This window comes from Chlorocebus sabaeus, chromosome 17 (genome assembly GCF_047675955.1).
Source record: "Chlorocebus sabaeus isolate Y175 chromosome 17, mChlSab1.0.hap1, whole genome shotgun sequence".
Lineage (NCBI taxonomy): Eukaryota > Metazoa > Chordata > Mammalia > Primates > Cercopithecidae > Chlorocebus > Chlorocebus sabaeus.
In genome coordinates, this window is record NC_132920.1 from 10714211 (window position 1) to 10738985 (window position 24775).

The window sequence follows — 24775 nt, forward strand, 5'->3', positions numbered from 1 at the left end:
CGACATTGTTGGGGAAAAGAAGAAGGATGCTACTGCCAGATAGAAGTAGATGACTTTTGGCAATACATTGTGTCCAAAATTAGTGGGCTCTAAACCTCACTTAACAGAATGAAGCTGCAGACCCTCACAGTAAGTATTACAGTTCTTAAACATGGTATGTCTGGAATTTGTTCCTTCAGACAGTCAAAGGTTTACTGGAGCATTTCCCTTCTGATAAGTTCGTGATCTCACCAACAAAAGCGAAGCTGCAAACCTTCAGTGAGTGTAACACTAACAACTCTTAAAAGTTGCACATCTACAGTCGCCCCTCCTGGAAGGTTCACGGTCTTACTAACTTCCAAACAAGAACTGCATACCTTCTGCAGTTACTGCCACTGCTCTTAAAGGCAGATTTAAAGACAGCATTAAACCAACTTAGCAGCACCAAGAATACTCCTAAAGAGTAAAAGAACAAGACTCCCCCAGTATAGAAGCTAACCTCAACAAATTACCTCTACTTCCCCGGCGGCCTGCTTTTATTCCCTTATCTGACCCCACCCACATCCTGCTGATTGGTCCATTTTACAGAGCGCTGATTGGCCCGTTTTGACAGAGTGTTGATTGGTGTGTTTACAATCCTTGAGCTAGACACAGAGTGCTACACAGAAAAGTTCTCAAGCCCGCACTAGGTTAGCTAGATACAGAGTACCAATTGGTGCATTTACAAACCTTGAGTTAGAGTACTGATTGGTGTATTTACAAACCCTGAGCTAGACAGAGTGCTGATTGGTGCGTTTACAATCCTTTAGAGCTAGACATAAAGGTTTTCCAAGTCTCCCCTAGACTCAGGGGCTCAGCTGGCTTCACCTAGTACACTCAGCCCAGCTCCGCCAATCCCCAGCCGCGCATGCACTTCTCAGCTTTTGGGTTGTCGATGAGACTGGGCGCCGCGAAACCGGGGACGGCACCCATCTGGGAGCCTCGGGCTGCGCAGGAGCCCACCGTGGAGGAGAGGCTCGGACATGGCGGGCTGCAGGTCCCAAGCCCTGCCCTACGGGGAGGCGGCTAAAGCTCCGAGAGAATACGAGCGCGGCGCATGCGGGCCGGCAGTGCTGAAGGACCGAAGCAACATCCGCAGCTGCTGGCCCGGGTGCTAGGTCCCCTCACAACCTTGGGCCTGTGGCGCCGGCCGCTCCGTGTGCGGGACCCGCCAAGCCCGCGCCCGCCGGAACTCGCGCTGGTCCGCGAGCGCCGCGGGCAGCCCCGGTTCCTGCCCGCGCGTCTTTGTCCACACCTCCCCGCAAGCAAAGGGAGGTGGCTCCGGCCTCGGCCAGCCCAGAGAGGGGCTCCCACGGTGCCGTGGCGGGCTGAAGGCCTCCTCGAGCGCTGCGGAGGGGTGGCAGTGTGCTAACCAGCCCTCACTCTCAGCGCCTCCTCAGCCTCGGCGTCCACTCTGGCGGCGCTGAAGGAGCCCTTCAGCCCGCCACGGCACTGTGGGAGTCCCCTCCCTCTGCTTACGGGAAGGTGTGCAGGGAGAACGCGGGCGAGAATCGGGGCTGCGCGCGGCGCTCACGGGCCAGTGTGAATTCCGGCGGGCGCGGGCTCGGCGGGCCCCGCACACTGAGCAGCCGGCCGGCACCGCCGGCCCAGGGTAGTAAGGGGCTTAGTACCCGGGCCAGCAGCTGTGGCGGTTGCACCGGGTCCCTCAGCAATGCCCGCCCGCCGGCCACCGCCGTCAAATTCTCGCCGGGCCTTAGCCTTCTTCCCGTGAAGCAAGGCTTGGGACCTGCAGCCCGCCATGTCTGAGCTCCTCTGCCGTGGGCTCCCCTCGCGGCCTGAGCCTCCCCGAAGGGCGCCGATCCCTGCTTCCTGGTGCCCGGCCCCATCGACAGCCCAAAGGCTGAGGAGTGCAGGCGCGGCTCGGGATTGGCGGACAGCTCCGCCTACAGAACCCGTGCAGAATCCACTGGGTGAAGCTAGCTGGGCTCCTGAACCGGATGAGGAGTTGGAGAACTTTTATATCTAGCTGGAGGATCGTATGTGCACCAATCAGCACTCTGTGTCTAGCTCAGGGTTTGTAAATACACCAATCAGTACTGTGTATCTAGCTAACCTAGTGGAGACTTGGAGAACTAGCACTCTGTAACTTTGTGTCTAGCTCAAGGATTGTAAATACACCAATCAGCACTCTGTGTCTAGCTCAGGGTTTGTAAATACACCAATCAGTACTGTGTATCTAGCTAACCTAGTGGAGACTTGGAGAACTAGCACTCTGTAACTCTGTGTCTAGCTCAAGGATTGTAAATACACCAATCAGCACTCTGTGTCTAGCTCAGGGTTTGTGAATACACCAATTAGTACTCTGTATCTAGCTAACTCTGTATTTAGCTAATTAGCACTCTGTGGCTCTGTCTAGCTCAAGGATTGTAAACTCACCAATCAGCACCCTGTCAAAATGGACCAATCAGCTCTCTGTAAAATGGACCAATCAGCTCTCTGTAAAACGGACCAATCAGCAGGATGTGGGTGGGGTCAGATAAGGGAATAAAAGCAGGCTGCCGGAACCAGCCAGTGGTAAGCCAGTTTGTGGGGGTGGAAATATTGATTTTTTGTTGTTTTGTTGTTGTTGTTTATTCTTTCTGTCCATGTTTCTTTTGTGAGCTGTAGCATTTATTGTGAAGGTCTGTAGCTTCACTTTTGAAGCCATTAAGACCATATATCCCCCGGAAAAAATGAATAACTCAAGACGTACTGTGTTTAGGAGCTGTAACATTTGCCACGAAGGTTTGCAGGTTTACTTCTAACAGCAAGACTATGAAACCCACCAGGAGCAAGAAGATTGAGATGCAGCTGAATGTCTGGAGAAACAAACTGAGCACACCATTTTTAAGAACTGTAATGCTTACTGTATCTGTGGCTTCATTTTGCAGTGAGTGAAACAAAGAAGCCACTGATTCTGGACACTGCTAGAGTGGATGTTGAAGGTGAAGCCGATTCTGGACGCTGCGGGAGTGGATGTTGTGCTCCTTGTGTGGTCCTTACGCTACAAAGAGAAGGAGTTTTATTGCAAGTTTTATTTGGTCCGTGTGTGTCCTTTATGGTAATTTTTTTTTTTTTTCTGAGAGGGAGTTTAGCTTTCAGTTGTGCAGTGGTGTGATTTCGGTTCACTACAACTTCTGTCTCTTGGGTTCAAGTGATTTTTGCCTCAGCCTCCTGAATAGTTGGGATTACAAGTGCCCACTACCACACCCCGCTACCTTGTGTGTTTAGTAGAGACGGGGTTTCACCATGTTGGCCTGGCTGGCTGTGAACGCCTATCATCAGGTGATCCACCCGCCACGACCTCCCAAAGTGCTGGGATTACAAACATGAGCCACAACGTGTGAGCAGCCATTTTCGCACGTTTTCACTTTTTTTTTTTTTTGGCAGTGTCTTGCTCTGTTGCTCAGGCTGGAGCGTAGTGGTGTGATCTTGGCTCAAGTGCAACTTCTGCCTCCCAAGTTCAAGCCATTCTCCTGCCTTTAGCCTCCCGAGTAGCTGGGATTCTATAGGTGCCTGCCACCACACCCAGCAAATTTTTTGTATTTTCGGTAGAGCTGGGGTTTCACCATGTTGAAGTCGAATTTCTGACGTTAGATGATCCACCTGCCTCAGCCTCCCAAAGTGCTGGGATTACAGGCGTGAACCACCGTGCCTCGTTAGTTTTCACATTTAAGTCTGAGATATATAAGGGAAACAATTTTAGGGAACTTACCATGTCATTCCTGAGTCCCAAGGTCCCTGACTCCACCTTTCAGTGCCGCCTTATGTGTCATCTATATATGATGTGTCCAGAGTTTTTAGTTGCACTTGGTGAGCCGGGGAAGTACGTCTACTCTTGTCATCCCAGAGAAGCAAGTTTCTGAATGATTTTTTAGATGGAATTAAAAATGGATACAAATGTAATTCCTGTTACGCTATTCTCCCTAAAATCAATGTAGGATCACCTTAAGGCAGTTACTTGAGGCTGGGTGCGGTGGCTCATGCCCATAATCCCAGCAAGTTGGGAGGCAGAGGCAGCAGATCCCCTGAGGTCAGGAATTAAAGATCAGCCTGGTCGACATGGTGAAACCCGGTGTCTACTAAAGATTTAAAAAAAAAAAAAAAAAAAAAAAACTAGCCAGGTGTGGTGGCTGGCACCTGTAATCCCAGCTACCTGGGAGGCTGAAGCAGGAACATCGCTTGAACCTGGGAGGCGAAGGGTGCAGTGGGCCAAGATGATGCCACTGCACTCCAGCCTGGGTGAGAGAGTGAGACTGTGTCTCAAAAATAAATAAGCAACTTGATGAAGCTTCCAGGTATTTAATTCTAGTCAGTTCCTAGGGAATGCATATTACAGCAAGGTTGAGTATATAATGCAGATATTCCTGAGAGGTGAAGCCAGCTGGGCAGGGACTTGGAGAACTTTTCTGTCTAGCTAAAGGATTGTAAACTCACCAATCAGCACTCTGTGTCTAGCTAAAGGTTTGTAAACGCACCAATCAGCACTCTAAATTGGACCAGTCAGCAGGATGTGGGTGGGGCCAAATAAAGGAATAGAAAGCAGGCCACCCGAGCTAGTAATCCCCCCCAGATTTGTTCTTTTTCTCGCTCTTTTGGGTAGGTATTATCTTTATGAGCTGTAGTACTCACTGTGAAGGTCTGCAGCTTCACTCCTGAAGCCAGCGAGCCCACGAGCCCACTGGGAGAAGAACAATTTTGGACGCCCAGCCTTTATGCGCTGTAATACTTACTGCTAAGGTCTACACCTTCGTTCCTGAAGCCAGTGGGATCACGAACCCACCAGGAGGGATGAACAACTCTGGGCGCGCCGCCTTTAAGAGCTGTAACACTCACAGCAAAGGTCTACGACTTCACTCCTGAGGCCTGTGAGACCACTGAACCCCCCAGAAGGAAGAAACTCCGGACACGTCCGAACATCAGAAGGAGCAGACTCTATACATACCATCTTTAAGAACTAACACTGACAGCGAGGGTTCGTGGCTTCATTAAGTCGGTGAGACCAAAAACGCCCTGGAAGGAACCAATTCCGGACCCATTCCCATCAAATGTTTAAAATTCTTGGTGGGGACCGGGAGCTGTGGCTTACCCTGTAATCCCAGTACTTTGAGAGGCCGAGGTAGGTGGATCACAAGGTCAGGAGTTGGAGAACAGCCTGGGCAACGTGGTGAAACCCCTGTCTACTAAAAATACAAAAAATAGTAGGGTATTGTGGCATGTTCCTGTAATTCCAGCGGCGCCGCCTCACCTCAACGCGGGAGGCAGAGGTTGCCGTGAGCTGCAGCCTGGGCGACAGAGCAACTCTCTTAAAATTCTTTGTGCGAAGTTTAACTGAAAGGCTGAAACTGGCTGTTTAAGTCTGTTTTAAGACACTGGGTCTGTGTAGTGGCACGATTACAGCTCCCCGTAGCCTTGAACTCCTGGGCTCAAGCAATTCTTCTGCCTCAGCCTCTTAAGTAGCTATGAGTACAGGCATCCACCCCCACACCCAGCTAGTTTTTTTTTGTAGAGACCAGGTCTCACCATGTTGGTCAGGCTGGTCTCGAACTCCTGACCTCAAGTGATCTGCCTGCCTTGGCCTCCCAAAATGTTGAGATTGCAGGTGTGAGCCACTGCACCCAGCCAGAGGGTGTTTTTTTAATGTGGCATGTAAAAAGAAAGTTGGAAAATACATTGGTTTCTGAGAGTATTCAATACTATTAAAGATTAATATGTTTGTGACATAGGGGAAAGCTTTTCAGTACGAGTTAAGTACAGATAAATCTTAAAGTTTTTAAAACATAGGCAGATCTTACAAGATGTGTTAAGTAGTAAGTAAATAGAACATGTGTTAAACAAAGGAATAAAGTCCAGGATACTTAACATTCCTAGCCACCAAGTATACATGAGACACCTGAGCATGAAATATTTGATACATTAAATGTCCAAGAGGCACTAAATACAGGGCACAGAATATACATAAGCATGAAATAGTCATGAAGTCCTAAATAAGGTTATTCACCTCTGTCCCCAAGTGTCCTCTGTCCAAGAAACACAGTAAAACCCATGGTTTCTCCACAGGCCAACAGCCAAAGCTCAACTCTGCCAGGCTTGCTTGTACCTGCATCTCAGACAGAGCAAGTGTGTGTCATTGGCGCAGGGCACCTTGCTTCTGAGTCTCCTTGCTCAAACCTCTCGTCTTCAGCACCACCATCCACAGAAAAGTTGATGTTACAGAGAGGGGTGGGAGGCTGGGGCAGGTGGGGGATGGTAGCCCCTTAAACGTTGTATGAGGCAGGCTTTAGGTAGCGGGCATTTTCCACCAGATTTGCACCCTCTCTTAACAGCGTTTACTTATCCCACCACTTTTCTCTTGCTTTTCACTGTTTCTTTAAATTGATTTAAATAAGAGATTCCAGCATTTTAATTTGATCTGTGAGCCTGTCTGCTCACTGATCTCTGAGAAGGTAGTATACCTGGAGGCCACTGCATTTCCCACATGACAATTCAAATCAAAATATGGAATCCTTTTGGGGAGGTCAGGTTGATAGCTTCCCTTTTCCTCCTGGGAATGGATATTCTGCATATTGTCTTAGCCGTCCACGTGTTGAATGATCAACTTTGCTATTTATGTAGACCAGGTTTTCATCACACATACACTCCTTCCTGATACAATTCCCCATATGTAAGCATTCACCTCCACCTTCCCTTGCTCCATTGTTTCTCTGTAGTGAGTGCTCACCATGTGTGCCAGGTGCTATCCTAGATTCTGGGGGCTAGAAGGAAAAACAGAATCCCTTCTGAAATACAGAGCTTTGGTAAATAAATTAACGTATTAAATGCAATAGCCTGGGGCAGTCTTGGGCAGCTTGACTGATAACTCTAGTGAAATGTTGAGTTTTTGAATGACACAGGGTACATGATGTTAAATCAAATTTTTTTTTTCTTTTTTTTTTTTGAAATGGAGTCTCCATCTGTCACCCAGGCTGGAGTGCAGTGGTGTGATCTCGGCTTACTGCAACCTCTGTCTCCTAGGTTCAAGTGATTCTTCCTTTTCAGCCTACTGAGTAGCTTGGATTGCAGGCGTGCACCACCACACCCGGCTATTTTTTTTGTTTGTATTGTTAGTAGAGACAGCGTTTCCCCATGTTGGCCAGGCTGGTCTTGAACTCCTGACCTCAGGTGATCCATGTGCCTCAGCCTCCCAAAGTGATGGGATTACAGGCGTGAGCCACCGCTCACAGGCTGTCTCAGATTTTAAAAGACTCTTCACTGAAAGACACAAATGCAGCTCTGGATGTCCTAAGCTTCGACAGAGGGCGTGGGAGTAAGTATGTGAGAAGGACATAGGTGTATCTGGCCGAGGCCAAGATAGGAAGAACCAGACCCAGGGTACAGCCAGGGCAATCTGTACATGTGGCCTTTGTTCTCTCTGCCGACCACCCCTCTCATTTCTCATTCCACATCTACTTGTCCATTCATGTTTACCGAGTACTGGTTATGGGTCAGGCACTGTGCTAAATGCTGCATAATTATCACTCCCGTGAAACGAACACGCGAAAAAGGGGGAGGTAGGCTCTACAATGTTTAAGCCAGTTATGGAGCAGGTTAGCAGGGAATTGTCATGGAAGGAAAGAAGCTGTTGGGGGGAAATGCAGATGAGTTGAAGTTTTAAATCAGGTGATCAGGGAAGGCCTCTCTGAGAAGTGACATTTTCGTAAAGACAGAAAGGAGGTGAGAGAGTGAACTGGAAGATTGTCTGGGGAGGGGTTCCCGGCAGATGAAGCAGCTGGGAGCAAGGAAGAAATACCAGTGAGGGGGAAAGAGAAGATGCTGATGTCAGGGAGGTGGATGTGTGGGGCTTTGCAAAGCACTGCCTGAGAAAAGGTTGCCACCAGAGGGTTTCGGGGAGAGAAATGGCACAATAAGACTTATAACACAAGCGCTGTGGTCACTGTGTTGAGACAGACTAAGACACAGAAAAAACCTCTTCACTGCAAGAAACAAATGCAGTTAGGACAGCTCTGCCATTTGCTGTGTGACCTTGTACTCTGTGCCTCAGTTTCTTCCATGTGTAAAAGCAGGAGATATTCATAGTCCTCACTGCACAGAGCTGGAAGTGAAGTGTAAGTTAACATATGTAAAGCACTTCCAACAGTGGCAGATAATAAGCACTGCATATGCTTTTGCTAATATTTTTATGGCTCCAATAAATATGATCTAGAAGTAGGTGGCAGATGGGGTAGGTTAAGAAAATAAGGCGTTTTTTTTTTTTTTTTTTTTTAATGATTTATTTCTTGGGGAAAGAGGTATTGACCTTGCTCTTCAAACAAACCTGTAAAATACTCCCAAAGATGTAGAAATTGGTATTGTAGACACTTGATAGACATGAATTACCTGGGCGGACTGCAGCTTGGGATTTGTGTTTTACATTTTTGTTCAGGGTCCTGTTAATTTGTAAAGTTCAACACATTCAGGCTCCAAAAATGATAAACTAATGCTTAAATTGAAGCTCAATTCCCTTTCTTCATGAGCTCTTCTGTTGTGGGAGATGATCTCTACTGCTCTTGCTGTGTGAGTACACACTTGTTTGTGTACCTGTGTTTGTCTACCAGACACAATTCTTCCTCAAAGCCTCATTGTGGGAAAAACAAAACAAAACACCCAAACCTACTGATAGGCCTCAGTGACCAAATACTAAAAACTTAACATTCCCTGACATGGTCTTGATCACACCCTTTTGACACATTTGTGTTTCAGGATTCTGATACCTCAGTGGGCCCCCAGTGAAAAGCTAAGCTATCTCTTAACAACGTTAATGGCAGCTAGCAACATTCCCAAACACAAATCATTGATTGATTTACTCTGGTACGAATTGAAATAGAGCAGAAACCAATTTCTTTAATTTGTGACGTTTTGATGGACTTTTCCTACACAGAAGAGCTATGTGTTCTGGTTGAGGAACGACACTACAAGAAGCAGCATATGGTAGAGTTAAGGATGTAGGCTTTAACATTAGACCTTCCTTTAAATAATAGCTCTACCAGTGACCAGGACTGTAGGTAATTTAATTCTCTGAGGTTCAGCCTCTTCAAATATAAGGTGAGGGAAGGGCTCGAGGATCATCGTGGATGATCCTAATTAAGGTTTTAGGCTTGCACCTGCATAGGAAAGAATGCGTCCCTAAAGCCATTCCCTGCAGGTTAAGACAAGTCTCCTTATTAATTGTTCAGGAAAGTCTTCAATTAAATTGAAGGTCTGGCATACTGCAACTCCTGCAAGTTCTTAGTCATTATCAGCTTTGGCTGGTTAGAATCCGCTATGATAAACACGGGCTTCAGCTTAGCTCTCTGCAAGGTAGGTGCTGCTGCAAGTGGAAAGTCTGTCTTTAAGAATATGCCCTGCAATTTGCTTTATTCACTGATGATTATATTGATCGGATTTGTCTATGTTGATACTTGTAGGGGATGAAGGAGAGGGAGAAGTCAACGATGACAGCAAATTTTAGTGTAGAGCAACTGAGAGAGTGGTGGTGCAGGAAACACAGGGAACAGCAGCGACTTGGAAGTGGGACTGGAGATAACATCATGCCGTGGACATTCGGAATCCACAGAGCTGCGTGGAAATCAGATTTAACTTGCTCTCTCCCCCTTTAAGATGCTTCTCAAGTAGCCTCACTCCCTAAAACAAACGGATATTTGGCATTGAGTCACATTATTCTGCAGCCGTCATATTTTCTTGCAGGTAGAAGGCAGACCCTTCCTGGTGTAAACAAACAAGATCGGGCTACAGTGACAATCCTCCCTGATGGCCTGCATCTGGTTTATACCCTCTATTAATGGGGTCCTTCAAAATCCAGCCTCAGATGCCCTCCTCCCGTAGCGGTGGCCTCCACCTCCGGCCTGGCCCAGCTTACGTGGTCCAGCTTGTGCAAGACCCAATTCCAGCTCCGGGTTTCCGGCTTTTGGCCACTCAGGATTGGACCTCGGACTGGAGCTGGTCGGCCCTGCAGGTGCAGGGCCTGGGGACTGAGGAAGCACAGAGATTCCCCGCCCCGTTCCCCGCCTTCGGCACTCGCGGCGAGGCACCGTCCCACTCCCCGCCCCCGGGATGCCGGGCGCGTGCGGCTATTCGGCAGCTCAAGCCCCGCCCCCACCGTCTCCGTTTTCCGCTCACTCCTCTCCCAGGCCACTGCGCAGGCGACACGACGCCCCGCCTTTCTCCCCGCCCTGCCGCGCTCCAGGGACGCAGCGCGCACGCAACCGCGTTTCCGGCGAGACCTGGCTGCTGTGCTCCGCGGCTTTTGCGCGCTTTTGGACCGCGCGGGCCTTCGGGAGATCGGTGCGGATCCTTGGGGAGTATGGTTATTATTTTCTACGACTTTTAGGGATTATTTAGGAGTTTCACGGCCGTCTGCTTTTCGTCTTGCCGATTCAGCCGGGCCTTTAGGCCGTGTGGTCGGTGCTTTTCTCGTTCGGTATTTTCTGCTTGTCTTGAAAGAGGCTGTGGATGTACGGAGTCCCTGAGCTCCTGAGAGAAAGGCTTACCCATGTAGCATAGTGTTGCCTGGTTTCCTGGTGGTTTTGTTGCTCCATCTCTTTAAAAGCCTCCCTTACTCAGGGCCGCCTCGAGTTAAGAAGTGTGGGCAAGATCCCAAGCCTTCTGCCCTTCCCTGTTTTATGGGAGCTTAATTCTTTCTTTCTTTTTTTTTTTTGAGGGAGTGTCTCGCTGTGTCGCCCAGCCTGGAGTGCAGTAGCCTGAATATGTGTCATTGCAGCCTCTGCCTCCTGGGCTCAAGCCATCCTCCCACCTCAGCCTCCCAAGTAGCTGGGATTACAGGTGCACGCCACCATGCCCGATTTGTTTTTATTTTTTATTTTTTTTATTTTTTAATAGAATATGGGTTTCACCATGTTGGCCCAGCTGTTCTCGAACTCGTAACCTCAGGTGATCCGCCTGCTTGGGCCCCCCAGAGTACTGGGATTACAGGCGTGAGCCACCTTGCCTGGCCTAATTCTTTAAACAGAATAAACGGGGTATGCATTGCTTTCCATCTTGTTAGGCTCACTGCATACAGGATACTTTTCTGTAAGAAAATACGAGCTGTTTTTCCAAGGTTGCAATGTCACGTGTGATCTTGACCTGAGTTTTCGTATATTTTACCCCCTCTTCTTCCCTCCGAAAAAGAACTGTGAGTTGGATGCAGAAGTTTCTAAAAACCTTGAGTATTGAAATTGGTTGTTGCAGCAGGGATGAAAAGCAACACCCCTGCGTCCCCCCGAAAGAGACATGAAAGTAGTTGGATTAAGGGCACGGGAGTATTTGCTTTCCGATTTAGTGATAACATGAGTACTTGATGAAATGGCTAACACATTCCCTGATTATAGAGTTGGTCAGTGAATCTTGCTGAGTTTCCTGTGGGCCTATGTGAAATGATCGGCATCTGTTCAGCGTTACTGTGTGCTAAGCACGTTTGCGTGTGTCATACGTTGAATGCTCACAACAGCCCCAGGAAATTGGTACCAGTGTTATCCTCATGGTACGTGAAGGATACTGAGACTTAGGTTGTGTAGCTTGCGGGTTGGACACACTTCTTTCGGACTGCTGGAGAGCTGTGCTTTTAACCACCTCTGATCCAGCTTGTTTTCCCCAGATGCAGGCCTGGGGTAGTCTCCTGTCTGGACTGAGAAGAGAATGGAGAAGAGCCCCTTCCCATTGTGAGTGGACAGGAAATGGGTATGGAGTAGCCAGGAGCTTCTGGAAACCAGAGTTCCTTTCCTCAGCTGAAAAGAACCCTAAGAGGAGACTGCCTGGGATTGCGTGGGGGATGGGAGGATCACTGGACCTGTGGGCCAGAGACTTGGGTTTGAGTCCCAGCTCTGACTTTGCTGAGACATCTCAGAAAGTCATCCAACCTCTGTGGGCCTTATTTTCAGTGATAGAACCTGTGGGTAATGATGACCTTTTAGTCCCATCCTATGACAATATGGTTTGTTTTTAAAGCCAGGTTAGCACTGACTTCTCTCTTGTGTTTTCAGAGTGCCTTTGCATTGGTTTGGCTTTGGCTACACAGCATTGGTTGTTTCTGGTGGGATCGTTGGCTATGTAAAAACAGGTATGGTTTTGTTGTTATTTAGCCTCTTAACATCTTCACGTTGTTCCAGTGAAATGTGAGTGCCCGGGTACCCCTGAGAAGCAAGCTCGTTAGAGTCAGGTTTGCTGTAGGACCCCAAGCTGGAGTGCAGGCTTCCTTGTCAGTGTTGCAGCTTCTGCACTTGCCTTCTGGTTATCTGGTGAAACTGAGCCAGGCCTCTTGTGGAATTACTTGTTTTTGCCTCTTTATCTAAAGATAGGCAGGGGTGGTTGTAGTTTGTTATTATCATTGACTACCGTGCATCAGCCACGACCTCCAAGTGCTGTCTCTGGGCTCAGGTAGGAGGAAACCTCTGGTCTACACAGACTGGTATTTTGAAGTCTCTTCATTAGGCCAGGCAGGGGTGTATTAGTGGCTGTGCCTGTTTCTGCCACCTAGTCCTTGCCTGCATTCCCACCCCAACCCCCACACCAGAATTCTTATTGTCCTGGTCTTCTATTTTTTTTAACCACCTGGCTGTATTTCCCTCTCCTTTTGTGATTTGCTGGAGGTCGTGCCTGTACACAGTTCCAGCCCTTCATGGTTGATCCGGCCTGTTTAGAAAGAAGGCCTAGCCGTAGTTCCATCTAAGGAGGGAAGATGGCCTTCTTTCCTTTCCTTAGATGGAAGTGCCCTGCCTATTAGAGGAGAGAAAAATGGGTTGGGAAGACCCTGACTTCTCTGAGAAGATAGCACACTCCCCGAAACATCTTCCTGCTTGAGTCCACCTTGGCTATGAGCTGTGTTGAGAGTTCTCTGTGCTGTCCTCCTTTGTAGGACAGGGGGTCTGGTGGATTCTGTTAGTGAAATAAGTGCCTGACATTACAATGCAAGCTGTGTTTGCTTCCCTCTAGGCCGGGTGGCGTCCCTGGCTGCAGGGCTGCTCTTCGGAAGCCTAGCTGGCCTGGGTTCTTACCAGATGTCTCAGGATCCAAAGAACGTTTGGGTTTTCCTAGGTATGTGTCCTTCAGCGTCTCCTTAGGGCAGTCGTGTGTGGGCAATACTCTTTTCCAAACGACCCTGGTTTGGTGGGATGGAGCGAGTTCTTCACACTTAATTTACTACAGTTTCACTGCTTCTCCAAGTCCAAGTCCTCAGAATGTTTGAAAATAGGAGAAGGGTGGCGGGAATTGTCCTGGTTCCTGTTTATCATTTAGGTAGAGAATATGGAAAGATTTCCATACCTCATGAATTGTGTGACTCTCAGAAAATCATCCATCCTCTGTGGGCCTTATTTTCAGTGTTTACCTAGTAGAATTAGCATCAAACTTGTATTACCCATATTTACCCAGTAAAATTAGCAGTAAACTTGTGTAAGACAAATAATGTGTCAACCGTTGAGGTTTTCCGCTGAAAACCATTGGCCTCAGCATACTAAAATATCACACATCTAGGTTAGGTTTGCATCCACGTTGCATTTTTCCCGTTTGAAAATCACCTCTTTAGCAGTCAGCTACATAAATATGTAAGACATAGGCCATGCCTTCCAGGAGCTTTCAACTGACTTCACTGGGGAAGTAAGACATGAGCATAGAAGCAGGACTGGAAATGTACCCTCTGAGCAGCATGGACAGTGAGTGGGGTGGGGGACCGAGGAGTCCTTCTTATCAGGGTGGCTTTCAGCACAGTTCTGTGGGGCTCCACCTATGTGTCAGACGCTGCTAGGAGTGTGGGTTCCTCACTGTCTCCACAAACCCCGTGTGAGAATGAGTGCCATGTGGGAGGGAGAAGCCGTGTGATCTGTACACATCAGCCGGGGTTGGGAAGGGAGGTCAGTGATGGCTAATGGGGTGTGCTGGGGAAGGAGGTGCGTCCAGGTCCCAGCTCTGCCTAACAGCTCCCTGCCTCATGCTGCAGAGTGACTTTGAGCCTGCTTTTTCCCTTTCTCTGATCCTGCTCCACTCAGCAAATGACCTCATGCCTATTGTAGAGAAAAAAACAGCAGCCATCACGTGGGGACTCCCTGGAACCTTTAATCTCCAAGCCTTACCTTGTCCTGTTTTCCCTCCTCTCCAACACCAGTGTCCTCCTCTGTGCTTTGAGTGTCTTCTCCCTGACCTTCTCCTGGCAAGGATCCTGTCTTGTATTTGTATTCCTCCTTTTAGGTGGATCCCCCCATTGATATTCAGATGTGCTTGTCTCTTTCCTCTTCATAAACTTCTTTTTTTTTTTTTTGAGACAGTCTCACTGTGTTGCCCAGGCTGGAGTGCAGTAGCGTGGTCTTGGCTCACCGCAACCTCTGCCTCTTGGGTTCGAGCGCTTCTCCCGCCTCAGCCTTCTAGATAGCTGGGATTACAGGCACCTCCCACCACGTCAGGCTGATTTTTGTATTTTTAGCAGGTACGGGGTTTCGCCATGTTGTCCGGGCTGGTCTGGAACTCCTGACCTCAGGTGATCTGCCCGCCTCGGCCTCCCAAAGTGCTGGGATTACAGCCGTGAGGCACCATGCCCAGCCAAGAGGGCAAGAGGGAGGGAATGGGAGGCCAGAAACCTACAGCACCTGGTATTTCCCCCAGGGTGGGGTGGTATTCTCCCATCCATGCAGGACCGACTTTGCTTAGCTTTTGGGAGCAGACAAGATGGAGCATGTTCAGGGCGGTATGGCGGTAGACCAAAAACTTCTTAAAGATCATTTATGCAGCTGGGCGCGGTGGCTCACGCCTATAATCCCAGCAGTTAGGGAGACCGAGGCAGGCGGATCACCTGAGGTCGGGAGTTTGAGACCAGTCTGACCAACATGGAGAAACCCCCGTCTCTACTAAAAATACAAAATGAGCCGAGCGTGGTGGCTGGCACCTGTTATCCCAGCTACTCGGGAGACTGAGACAGGACAATCGCTTGAACCTGGGAGGTGGCGGTTGCAGTGAGCTGAGATGAAGCCACTGTACTCCAGCCTGGGCAACAGGAGCGAAACTCCGTTTCAAAAAAGAAAAAGATCATTTATGCTTCCTCTCCCATCACACATGATCAGCCCATCTCAGTCTCCGTTTCTGTCCCTGTGGAACAGCTCTCCCTGAGGCTGCCAGTGACCTGTGTTTGTACAAAATCCAATCTACATTTTTCAGTCCTCATTTTACTTGGCCATTTAGCAGTTCTCAGCATGGTTGACCAGTCATTTTCCATTCTCCTGGTTTCCCTTTTTTATCCTCCCATTCTCTTTTGGCAACTCATTTTCCTTTTTGGCCACTAGACTTTGAAGTTCTTCAGGCTCTTTTTGTCTACTCTCTTGACAGTTTATAAGTACCATCAAAGCCTATGCCTTTAATTTCCACCAATACACAAATGACACAAATTTCTCTCTCCTCCAGCCTGGATTCTCATGTATTCATTTGCCCACTTTCCTTCATATGTCTCCAGGAATCTGCCCAGACCTAACCTCATGGCCACACACTCCTCCTGTCTTCTATTCTCCATCCATTCGGGTCTTGATTGCTCTCTTTCCCCTCCACCGCCCCCTTTCTGACTAATCCATCAGCAGGTCTTGTCGACACTATTTCCAGCCCTTATCCTGAGTTGTCCTCTTTTTCATCTGCACAACCATCATCCTAGTCCCAGTTATCCCCTCTTTCTTACCTGCATTCCCAAGGACGTTCCTTAGCTGGTATCCCCATGTACCCGCTAGTTTCCCTGAAGTTTGTTTTGTATGGTACAGCTAGAATTATGCTTTCAAAATGCAACTCTGGGCCGGGTACAGTGGCTGACGCCTGTAGTCCTAGCACTTTGGGAGGCTAAGGCAGGCGGACTGCCTGAACTCAGGAGTTTCAGACCACCCTGGGCAACATGATGAAACCCCGTCTCTACTAAAATTTAAAAAAAATTAGCCGGGCATGGTGCCAGGTGCCTGTAGTCTCAGCTACTTGGGAGGCTGAGACTTGAGGATTGCTTGAACCGGGGAGGTAGAGGTTGTAGTGAGCTGAGATCATGCCACTGCACTCTAGCCTGTGTTGCAGAGTGAGACTGTCTCAAAAAATAATAATAATGCAACTCTGTTCATGCATCCTTCTGCTTAGTAGCTTTTAATAGCTTCTCATTGCTCTTATGATGAAAACCCAATCCCTAGTATGGCCTTCAAGGCTCCATGTGGCCTGGCCCCTCTTACTTGCAAACTGCATCTTGACTTCTGTGCCACACTGCCCATTGAGGGTGAATGTGCCATGCTCCCTGTCAACCACCGGGCCTCTGCATATACTGTCCCCTCTGCCTGGAAAGGGCCTTCCCATCCTTCAGCTTATTAACTCCTGTAATTTCAGATCTCAGCCAGTCTTCACTTCCTTGGCTAAAAGCCTTGCATGATCTCCCTGAATAGGTTGATCCCCTGTTGAGCTTTTTTGTGTAGCATCAATTATACCTGAAGCACAAATTGTACCTTGTTTTTCTTTGTGTGATTGTTTAAGGTCTGTCCCATCAGACCTGAAGCACTGTAAAAGGGCAAAGACAGTTACAATTACCTTTTTATTCTCCAGCACCTAGCACAGCGCTTGACATGTAGTAGGTGCTTTGACAGTTACCCAGTGGGAATTGCATGCAGGGTAGAAGAAATAGTGTTTGCAGGGTGTGAGAAACAGCAGCATTTTAGAGAAAACTAACACATTGATGGCTAAAGGGGGGGTTTTGCAGAAGATGAGTGATAAGAGATGAGGCTGGAAGGGCAGGCGGGGCCCAGGCTGTGAAGGGCCCTATTTGGCCAATATTGGTACTTGGACCCATAGGATGTGGGCAGCCAGTAATCTCCCCCCACTTGGAGAAGGAAGAATAAGCATAGGATGAGGTGTGACCCTTGAGAGGTGGGTGGGGCTTGGTCCACTTCTGATTCCCCTGTGTAGAAGATGTAATGAGTTTTGACCCTTCTTTGTATCTTTTTCAGCTGCTACATCTGTTACTTTTGTTGGTGTTATGGGATTGAGATCCTACTACTATGGAAAAGTCATGCCTGTAGGTTTAATTGCAGGTGCCAGGTACTTTCATTTGTTACTCTTCTTTACCATGTAGAGTTCAGTTTATTCCCCAGGATACTTTATGCATTCAAAACCTAACTTGTTTCAGGATATCCGATGCTATGCATCAACTGACATTTGATATATACACTAATAGGAGATGCTTCAAAAACAATGGTTGATTTAATGTCACAATGACATGAGTATATCCATTCACTGTGGAGATGGCTTTCTCTGGTCCTAGCTCCTCCCTATATGGTGGCAGAAGTTTTAGTGCAAAGCTATGACTGCAACCTTTTGTGTGACTTGTGGGGAATGTGTAGGGGGTCCCATATTTCTTAGATGTGTAGGTGTCTTTTATAGAAAATTTTGCTAAAAGGGAATTTTGATTGAATCCTGTTTTCTAATTTTGATTATAATATGTAAACCAAATTGTGGTTTTAAAAAAATTTACTTGTGGGCCAGGCACAGTGGCTCACACCTGTAATCCCAGCACAGTGAGAGGCCATGGCGGGCGTATCACTTGAGGTCAGGAGTTCGAGACTAGCCTGTCCAACATGGTGAAACTCCTCTCTATGAAAAATACAAAAATTAGCTGGGCGCGGTGGTGCATGCTTGTAATCCCAGCTACTCGGGAGGTCAAGGCAGGAGACTCGCTTGAACTGGTGAGGCGGAGGTTGCAGTCAGTTGAAATCGTGCTGCTGCACTCCAACCTGGGCAACAGGGTGAGTGAGACTCCGTCTCAAAAAAAAGAAAAAAAAAATCGGTTATTAAGTATGATAAAGACATCCTGAAGGCAGGGGAATTTTAACAAACCTGTTTTGGAGAAAGATTGCATACTCTACTCTCATCATAGTTGAGATGCTGCTGGTGTAATATTTTTTTTTTTTTTGAGACGAGTCTAGCTCTGTCGCCCAGGCTAGAGTGCAGTGGCCGGATCTCAGCTCACTACAAGCTCCGCCTCCTGGGTTTACGCCGTTCTCCTGCCTCAGCCTCCCGAGTAGCTGGGACTACAGGCGCCCGCCACCTCGCCCGGCTAGTTTCACCTTGTTAGCCAGGATGGTCTTGATCTCCTGACCTCGTGATCCGCCCGTCTCAGCCTCCCAAAGTGCTGGGATTACAGGCTTGAGCCACCGCGCCCGGCCAATATTTTATACCTGAAGCAAAAGAGTCAATGTGGAGCAAGGTCTAGAGCAGTAAACTGAGAGGCTAGAGATTCGACCATTAATCAGATCCCTGAGGGTGGGGCGGCCTTGCTCGCTCTTGCCTCCATTTCTTCATCTCTTCAAATTATTGGCAGTTGGATTAGGATCCAGCTCATGTGTGCTATTTTAAGACCTCAGTATGAGACTGTCCCTTGGCTTGCTTTTTCTCTGGTTCCTCCAGGGATGGAAATTTTACCTCTGACCACTGTTGCCTTAGTACCTCCTCCCCCACACAGTTGTGAGGAACCTGCAGAATTTAGTTCCTTAAAAACATAGTTGCCTGTTCTGTCCTTTACCTGACGTTTTCTATCTTGTTTCTTTTAAACAGTTTGCTGATGGCCGCCAAAGTTGGAGTTCGTATGGCGATGACATCTGATTAGCAGAAGTCATGTTCTAGCTTGGACTCATGAAGGATTAAAAATCTGCATCTTCCACTATTTTCAATGTATTAAGAGAAATAAGTGCAGCATTTTTGCATTTGACATTTTATCTAAAAAAAAAAGACACCAAACTTGGCAGAGGGGTAGAAAATCAGTTGTTACCATTATAACCCTACAGAGGTTATAATGAAGATGTAACATGAGCTTATTGAGACCCTCACAGAGATCGATTCTTGTATATTGATGTTCTCTTCTTTCTGTATCTATAGGTAAATCTCAAGGGTAAAATGTTAGGTGTTGACATTGAGAACCGTGAAACCCCATTCCGTGCTCAGAGGAACAGTGTGAAAAAATAGAGTATCTGTTCTTTTGCCCATCTTAGACCACAGACTGACTTTGAAATTATGTTAAGTGAAATATCATTGAAAATAAAGTTTACTATAAATAATATTTCCTATGGGTCTTCATTGCCAGAGCTGGTCTAGTTCATAGAATGACATGGTGCTAGCCGCAAGATATAGCAACTTGAAAGTGTTTTGTTGATATTTAGAAATTACCTATTTTGAGAAATTTAAGGACCAAGGAAAGTTATTTTATTTTATTTTCTTTTCTTTTTTTGAGACGGAGTCTTGCTCTGTCGCCTGGGCTGGAGTGCAGTGGCTGGATCTCAGCTCACTGCAAGCTCCGCCTCCCGGGTTTACGCCATTCTCCTGCCTCAGCCTCCCGAGTAGCTGGGACTACAGGCGCCCGCCACCTCGCCCGGCTAGTTTTTTGTGTTTTTAGTAGAGACGGGGTTTCACCGTGTTAGCCAGGATGGTCTCGATCTCCTGACCTCGTGATCCGCCCGTCTCGGCCTCCCAAAGTGCTGGGATTACAGGCTTGAGCCACCGTGCCCGGCCCAAGGAAAGTTATTTGATTGTACATTGCATTGAAGCTTGTTTCAAAATGATCTCTGAGGATTTTTTTTTGTTTTTTAAGAGACAGGGACTTTTTCTGTCACCTAGCCTGGAGTGCAGTGGTACAACTATATCTCACTGTAACCTCAAACTCTTGGGTTCAGTCCTCCCACCTCAGCCTCCTGAATAGCTGGTACTACTGGTGCATACCACCTCGCTAACTTATTTTATTTTTTTGTAGAGATGCTGTCTTGCTCTTGCCCAGGCTGGTATCAAACTCCTGGCCTCAAGCGATCCTCTCTCCTTAGCCTCCCAAAGTCGTGGCTAATGAGCATGAGCCACTGTACCTGGCCACTGAGGATTTCTAAGATTAGGACTGTGTAGCAAAAAAAGAAGAAAAAATGTGTTTTTTTGTTGTTGTTAATTAGTTCATATATAATTGTGAAACTGGAAGACCCATCTAGAGCTTGAATCACCTAATTTGGTCTCTACATTGGACACATTTACTGGATACTGGTACGTTTTTAGTTTAGTTTATTCATGTTTCAACATGAAGAATTGATCTGGTGCCCCTTGCTTTAGTTTTCATTCCGTTTAAAAAGGTAAGGAGCTGGGCGTGGTGGCTCACACCTGTAATCCCAACACGCTGGGAGGCCGAGGTGGGTGGATTACAAGGTCAGGAGTTTGAGACCAGCCTGGCCAACATGGTGAAACCCTGTCTCCACTAAAAATTCAAACATTAGCTGGGTGTGGTGGCATGCGGCTGTAATCCCAGCTACTCAGGAGGCTGAGGCAGGAGAATTGCTTGAACCCAGGAGGCAGTGGCTGCAGTGAGCTGAGATCGCGCCGCTGCACTCCAACCTGGGCAACAGAGCAAGACTCTTGTCTCAAAAAAAAAAAAAGGTATTTGCTACTGATTTCCCCTAACTGATACTGGTTGAGTTTAGAGTATAGTTCAGACACTTTATGTATTTGCATAAGCCCCTTGATGGTAGTCCTAGTTTTCCATCCTTTTTTATAGGACTCTGGACAATTGAGGGCACTTGTGTTGCAGTGGTAGAGGCATCAGAAGGCCATAGACCATCCAAACCTACCAGCCTCCCAGGCTTCCATAGCTAAGAGTTTGAATCACGGTGTTGACCCTGTTTTCATCTATCATGGAGTGTTTCCAAAGGGCACACATTTTTGCCACCTTCAGTCCTAGAGGAGCACCTGAATCCTGAATGACAAGGTTCCCTGAAGGTGGGAATTAGTTTAGGTGCCAAGTAGATCCCTGTGTGACTATTTGGTCCCTAGCAATCAGCCTGGAAAATTCTAAGGCTGCCCACAGATGAGAGGCAGGAGGTCTTCAGAGCCCTTGCCAAGTCCCCTCGTCCCTGCTTCTCTGCAAAGGTCCCGGAGTATTTACTGCTAAGGGTCGCACTGGGTCCTAGCAGTGCAAAGAACAAGCCATGGTGCTTGCTCTTCTGGAGTCCAGTGGAGGAGGCGGACGTCTAAACAAAGGCAGTACAGAAATAAGTGTATAATGGAGGTAGATCCCTATTACTGTGGGGGCACAAGGCGGGGAGTGGGCATTTCTGTTTAGGGAGTCAAGGGAGGCTTCACAAAGGAACCAATAGTTAAACTGAGCCTTGTCAGTTGATTCATGAGTCAGTTGACATGAACTCCTTTTGTGAGTTGTCTATGAGGATTTCATAGGTAAGGAAGGGCAAGTGTCTCGGATAGAGGGAACAATACGTACAGTGCCTCAAAGGCATGAAACTCCTATGTAGCATAGCTGGGTTCAACCCTTTCCTTTGGGATCTAATTTTTTTTTTTTTTTGAGATGGAGTATGGCTCTTGTTGCCCAAGCTGGAGTGCAATGATGCGATGTCAGCTCATTGCAACCTCCACCTACCGGGTTCAAGCGATTCTCCTGCCTCATCCTCCTGAGTAGCTGGGATTACAGGTGTGCACCACCATACCCGGCTTTTTTGTATTTTTAATAGAGATGGGGTTTCACCATGTTGGCCAGGCTGGTCTTGAACTCCTGACCTCAGGTGATCCACCCATCTTGCCTCCCAAAGTGCTGGAATTACAGGCGTGAGCCACCGCTCCGGGCCAAGATCTAATTCTTTATAATAGCTTTTAAGTTGTACGGATGTTTACTATTTAGTTTACCATTCCCCTACTGATAGAAATATGTCTTGTTTAATGTCTTTGATAGCTGGGAGCAGTGGCTCACGCCTGTAATCCCAACACTTTGGGAGGCCAAGCTGGGCAGATCCCCTGAGGCCTTTGATATTACAAAGGATGGTGTACCAAGAAATACCCTCATGGAAATCCCCATGAACATGTGCAAAGGAATCTGTAGGTTACATTCCTCAATGCTGAGTCAGAGCATCTCAGCATTTAAAACTGATTGCCCTCAGAAGAAAATGTACCAATTTACCCTCCCACTAGTGGTGGCTAACTTTGTGGAATTGAACTTTTTAAAAATCTTTGACACATTAAGCTGGAAGTCTGCAAACTTATTCTGTAAAGGGCCAGATAGTGAGTATTTTAGGCTTCGCAGGCCATCTGTGTCCCATCTGCTCACCTCTGCCTTTGTAGAATGAAAGCAGCCATAGCCAATCGGTAAATGAGTGTAACTGTTCCAATAAAACTGTATGTATGGGCCCTGAAATCTGGATTTCATATGATTTCTACATATCACAAAATAGTAGTCTTATATTGATTTTTTTCAACCATTTCTAAATGCAACTTGCTGTCTGCACGAAAACAGGCAATGGACTAGAATTGGCTCGCTGACCATAGTCATGCCTGTAAGAGTTAAAGAAAGAAGAAAAACATGAAACGCGGCTTTGCAGTCAAAGACAGGTTTTCTTTAGTTAAAACCTGAGAGGCCTCCCAGCCGATTTCAGTTAGGAGCACTTTTTCCTACAGACTAAGAGTGTATATTGGTTTTAGGGTGAGGGGACTTACCAGAAGCTTAGAATGTTTGTGTGTGTTCATGGCGGGGTTGGAATCTCTCTGGGAGGAGGGGTTATCTTGGGACAAACATCTTCCCAGCTGGAGGGGTCTTATCTTGGGGCCAGCATGTCTCTGGTCTGGGAGGAGTTTGAAATGTTACTGGTTGAAGATGTTGTGGTTTTATGGTAGTGCTGACCTTAGCCATTAGGCTGATGCCCTTTGAATTTAGGTGTTTTTTTATTAAGGTGAACTTTAGAATGAGGGCTTGTCCAAGATGGCGATGCTCCTGCTCTGTCCATGCCAACCCCTAATCTGTCCAAAAAATGTTATCTAATGGTTTCGGTGATTTAGTTATGAATTATTAAGCATCTTTCATACATTTATTGACCAGTTATATTTTTTTCTGTGAGCTGCCTTTCATCTCATTTGTTCACGTTTTTGGTTTTTTAATTGAAAACACTGGATAGTCTGAGACTCTCTAGTATAAAAATGTGTTCTTTATCGTATGTATTGAAAATATTTTCCTCTCATTTGTTGTCTCTTGATTTTGTTTATTTTGCTGTTGTACAGAAAGTAAACATTTATGAAATCAAGTTTATTATATTTTGTTTATGGCTTTCAGATTGAAACCACCATTGCAAAATTGTAACTGAGATAGTGAAAGAGATCTGGCCTAACCAACTCCATCTTACTTCTCACCTACAAGCTGTCTTAGTTCATTCTGGTGTGGGCTGAACTAACTGTGGGAGGAACTTAGTTTATAGTTTAAAACAAAGATGAAAGCCCGGCATGGTGGCTCACACCTGTAATCCCAGCACTTTAGGAGGCTGAGGTGGGTGGATCATGAGGTCAGAAGATCGAGACCATCCTGGCCAACACAGTGAAACCCTGTCTCTACTAAAAATACAAAAAATAATTAGCTGGCATGGTGATGGTGGGTGCCTGTAATCCCAGCTACACGGGAGGCAGAGGCAGCAGAATTGCTTGAACCTGGGAGGCAGAGAATGCAGTGAGCCGAGATCGCGCCACTGCACTCCAGCCTGGCGACAGAGCGAGACTCCGTGTCAAACAAAACAAAACAAAAAACCCAAAGATGAATAACAGTCCTTTCCCGAAACAAACCCCTTCTTACCTGGAAACTTGACTGCCTTTGTAGCACTAACAAATTAGCCAAAAGATTAGAAAATATGATTTAGGAGTCACAAGGAGTTGGAGGCTACAAGATTCTGACCCTTCCCAAATTGATCCTGGGGGTAACATCACTATTGTAAAGCCTAAAATCATCGCTTGAGATATTTTGCAGTCCCTGCACTTGATGGATCACCTGGCATCACCCAGATGGATAAACTGGCTTACCTGATCTTGTAGCCTCCACCCAGGAACTGACTGAGTGCAAAAGGACAGCTTGCACTCCCTATGACTTAATCTCCCACCGGACCAATCAGCACTCCTGACTCACTGGCTGCCCCCGGCACACCAAGTTATCCTTAAACACTTCGATCCCTGAATGCTCTGGGAGACTGATTTGAGTACCGATAAAACTCCAGTCTCCTGCACAGCTGGCTCTGCGTGAATTACTCTTTCTCTATTGCAGTTCCCGTCTTGATAAATCGGCTCTGTCTAGGCAAAGGGCAAAGGGAACCCATTGGGCTGTTACAAGATTTTGTGTCTGCCGGGCGCGGTGGCTCAAGCCTGTAATCCCAGCACTTTGGGAGGCCGAGGCGGGTGGATCACGAGGTCAGGAGATCGAGACCATCCTGGCTAACATGGTGAAACCCCGTCTCTACTAAAAATACAAAAAACTAGCCGGGCGTGGTGGCGGGTGCCTGTAGTCCCAGCTACTCGGAGGCTGAGGCAGGAGAATGGCGGGAACCCGGGAGGCGGAGCTTGCAGTGAGCCGAGATCGCGCCACTGCACTCCAGCCTGGGTGACACAGCGAGACTCCGTCTTAAAAAAAAAAAAAAAAAAAAAAAAAAAAAAGATCTTGTGTCTATGGAAAGCACTTCACATTATTACTCTTTTGTTTGAGATAGAGTCTCGCTTAGTCACCCAGGCTGGAGTGCAATGGTGCGATCTCGGCTCACCACAACCTCTGTCTCCCAGGTTCAAGCGATTCTCCTGCCTCAGCCTCCCGAGCAGCTGGGATTAAAGGCATGTGCCACCACGCCCGGCAAATTTTGTATTTTTAGTAGAGACAGGGTTTCTCCATGTTGGTGAGGCTGGTCTCGAACTCCCGACCTCAGGTCGGGACCTCTCGCCTGGGACCTCTCGCCCAGGC

At 47.4% G+C, this 24775-nt stretch overlaps 1 protein-coding gene across 16 annotated transcripts in view; it reads left to right on the plus strand.

Annotated features, from left to right (window-relative positions):
• The window catches only part of TMEM14B (transmembrane protein 14B), a 37864-nt gene extending 18765 nt beyond the window's left edge, over positions 1–19099 (plus strand). The window contains exons 1-7 of one of the 16 annotated variants that reach the window (XM_073005661.1): positions 10212–10338; positions 11385–11536; positions 11651–11714; positions 12036–12112; positions 12985–13086; positions 16995–17085; positions 18598–19099. In XM_073005661.1, coding sequence (XP_072861762.1) covers positions 11692–11714; positions 12036–12112; positions 12985–13086; positions 16995–17085; positions 18598–18649 — 345 coding nt within the window. In that variant the 5' untranslated portion in view covers positions 10212–10338; positions 11385–11536; positions 11651–11691 and the 3' untranslated portion in view covers positions 18650–19099. Of the gene's footprint in view, positions 1–10092; positions 10455–11384; positions 11537–11636; positions 11734–12035; positions 12113–12984; positions 13087–16994; positions 17086–18597 lie in introns of those variants that run through there. The other 15 variants (XM_073005650.1, XM_073005651.1, XM_073005648.1 and 12 more) reach the window with 15 other exon arrangements.
• The last annotated feature ends 5676 nt before the right edge of the window (positions 19100–24775 follow it).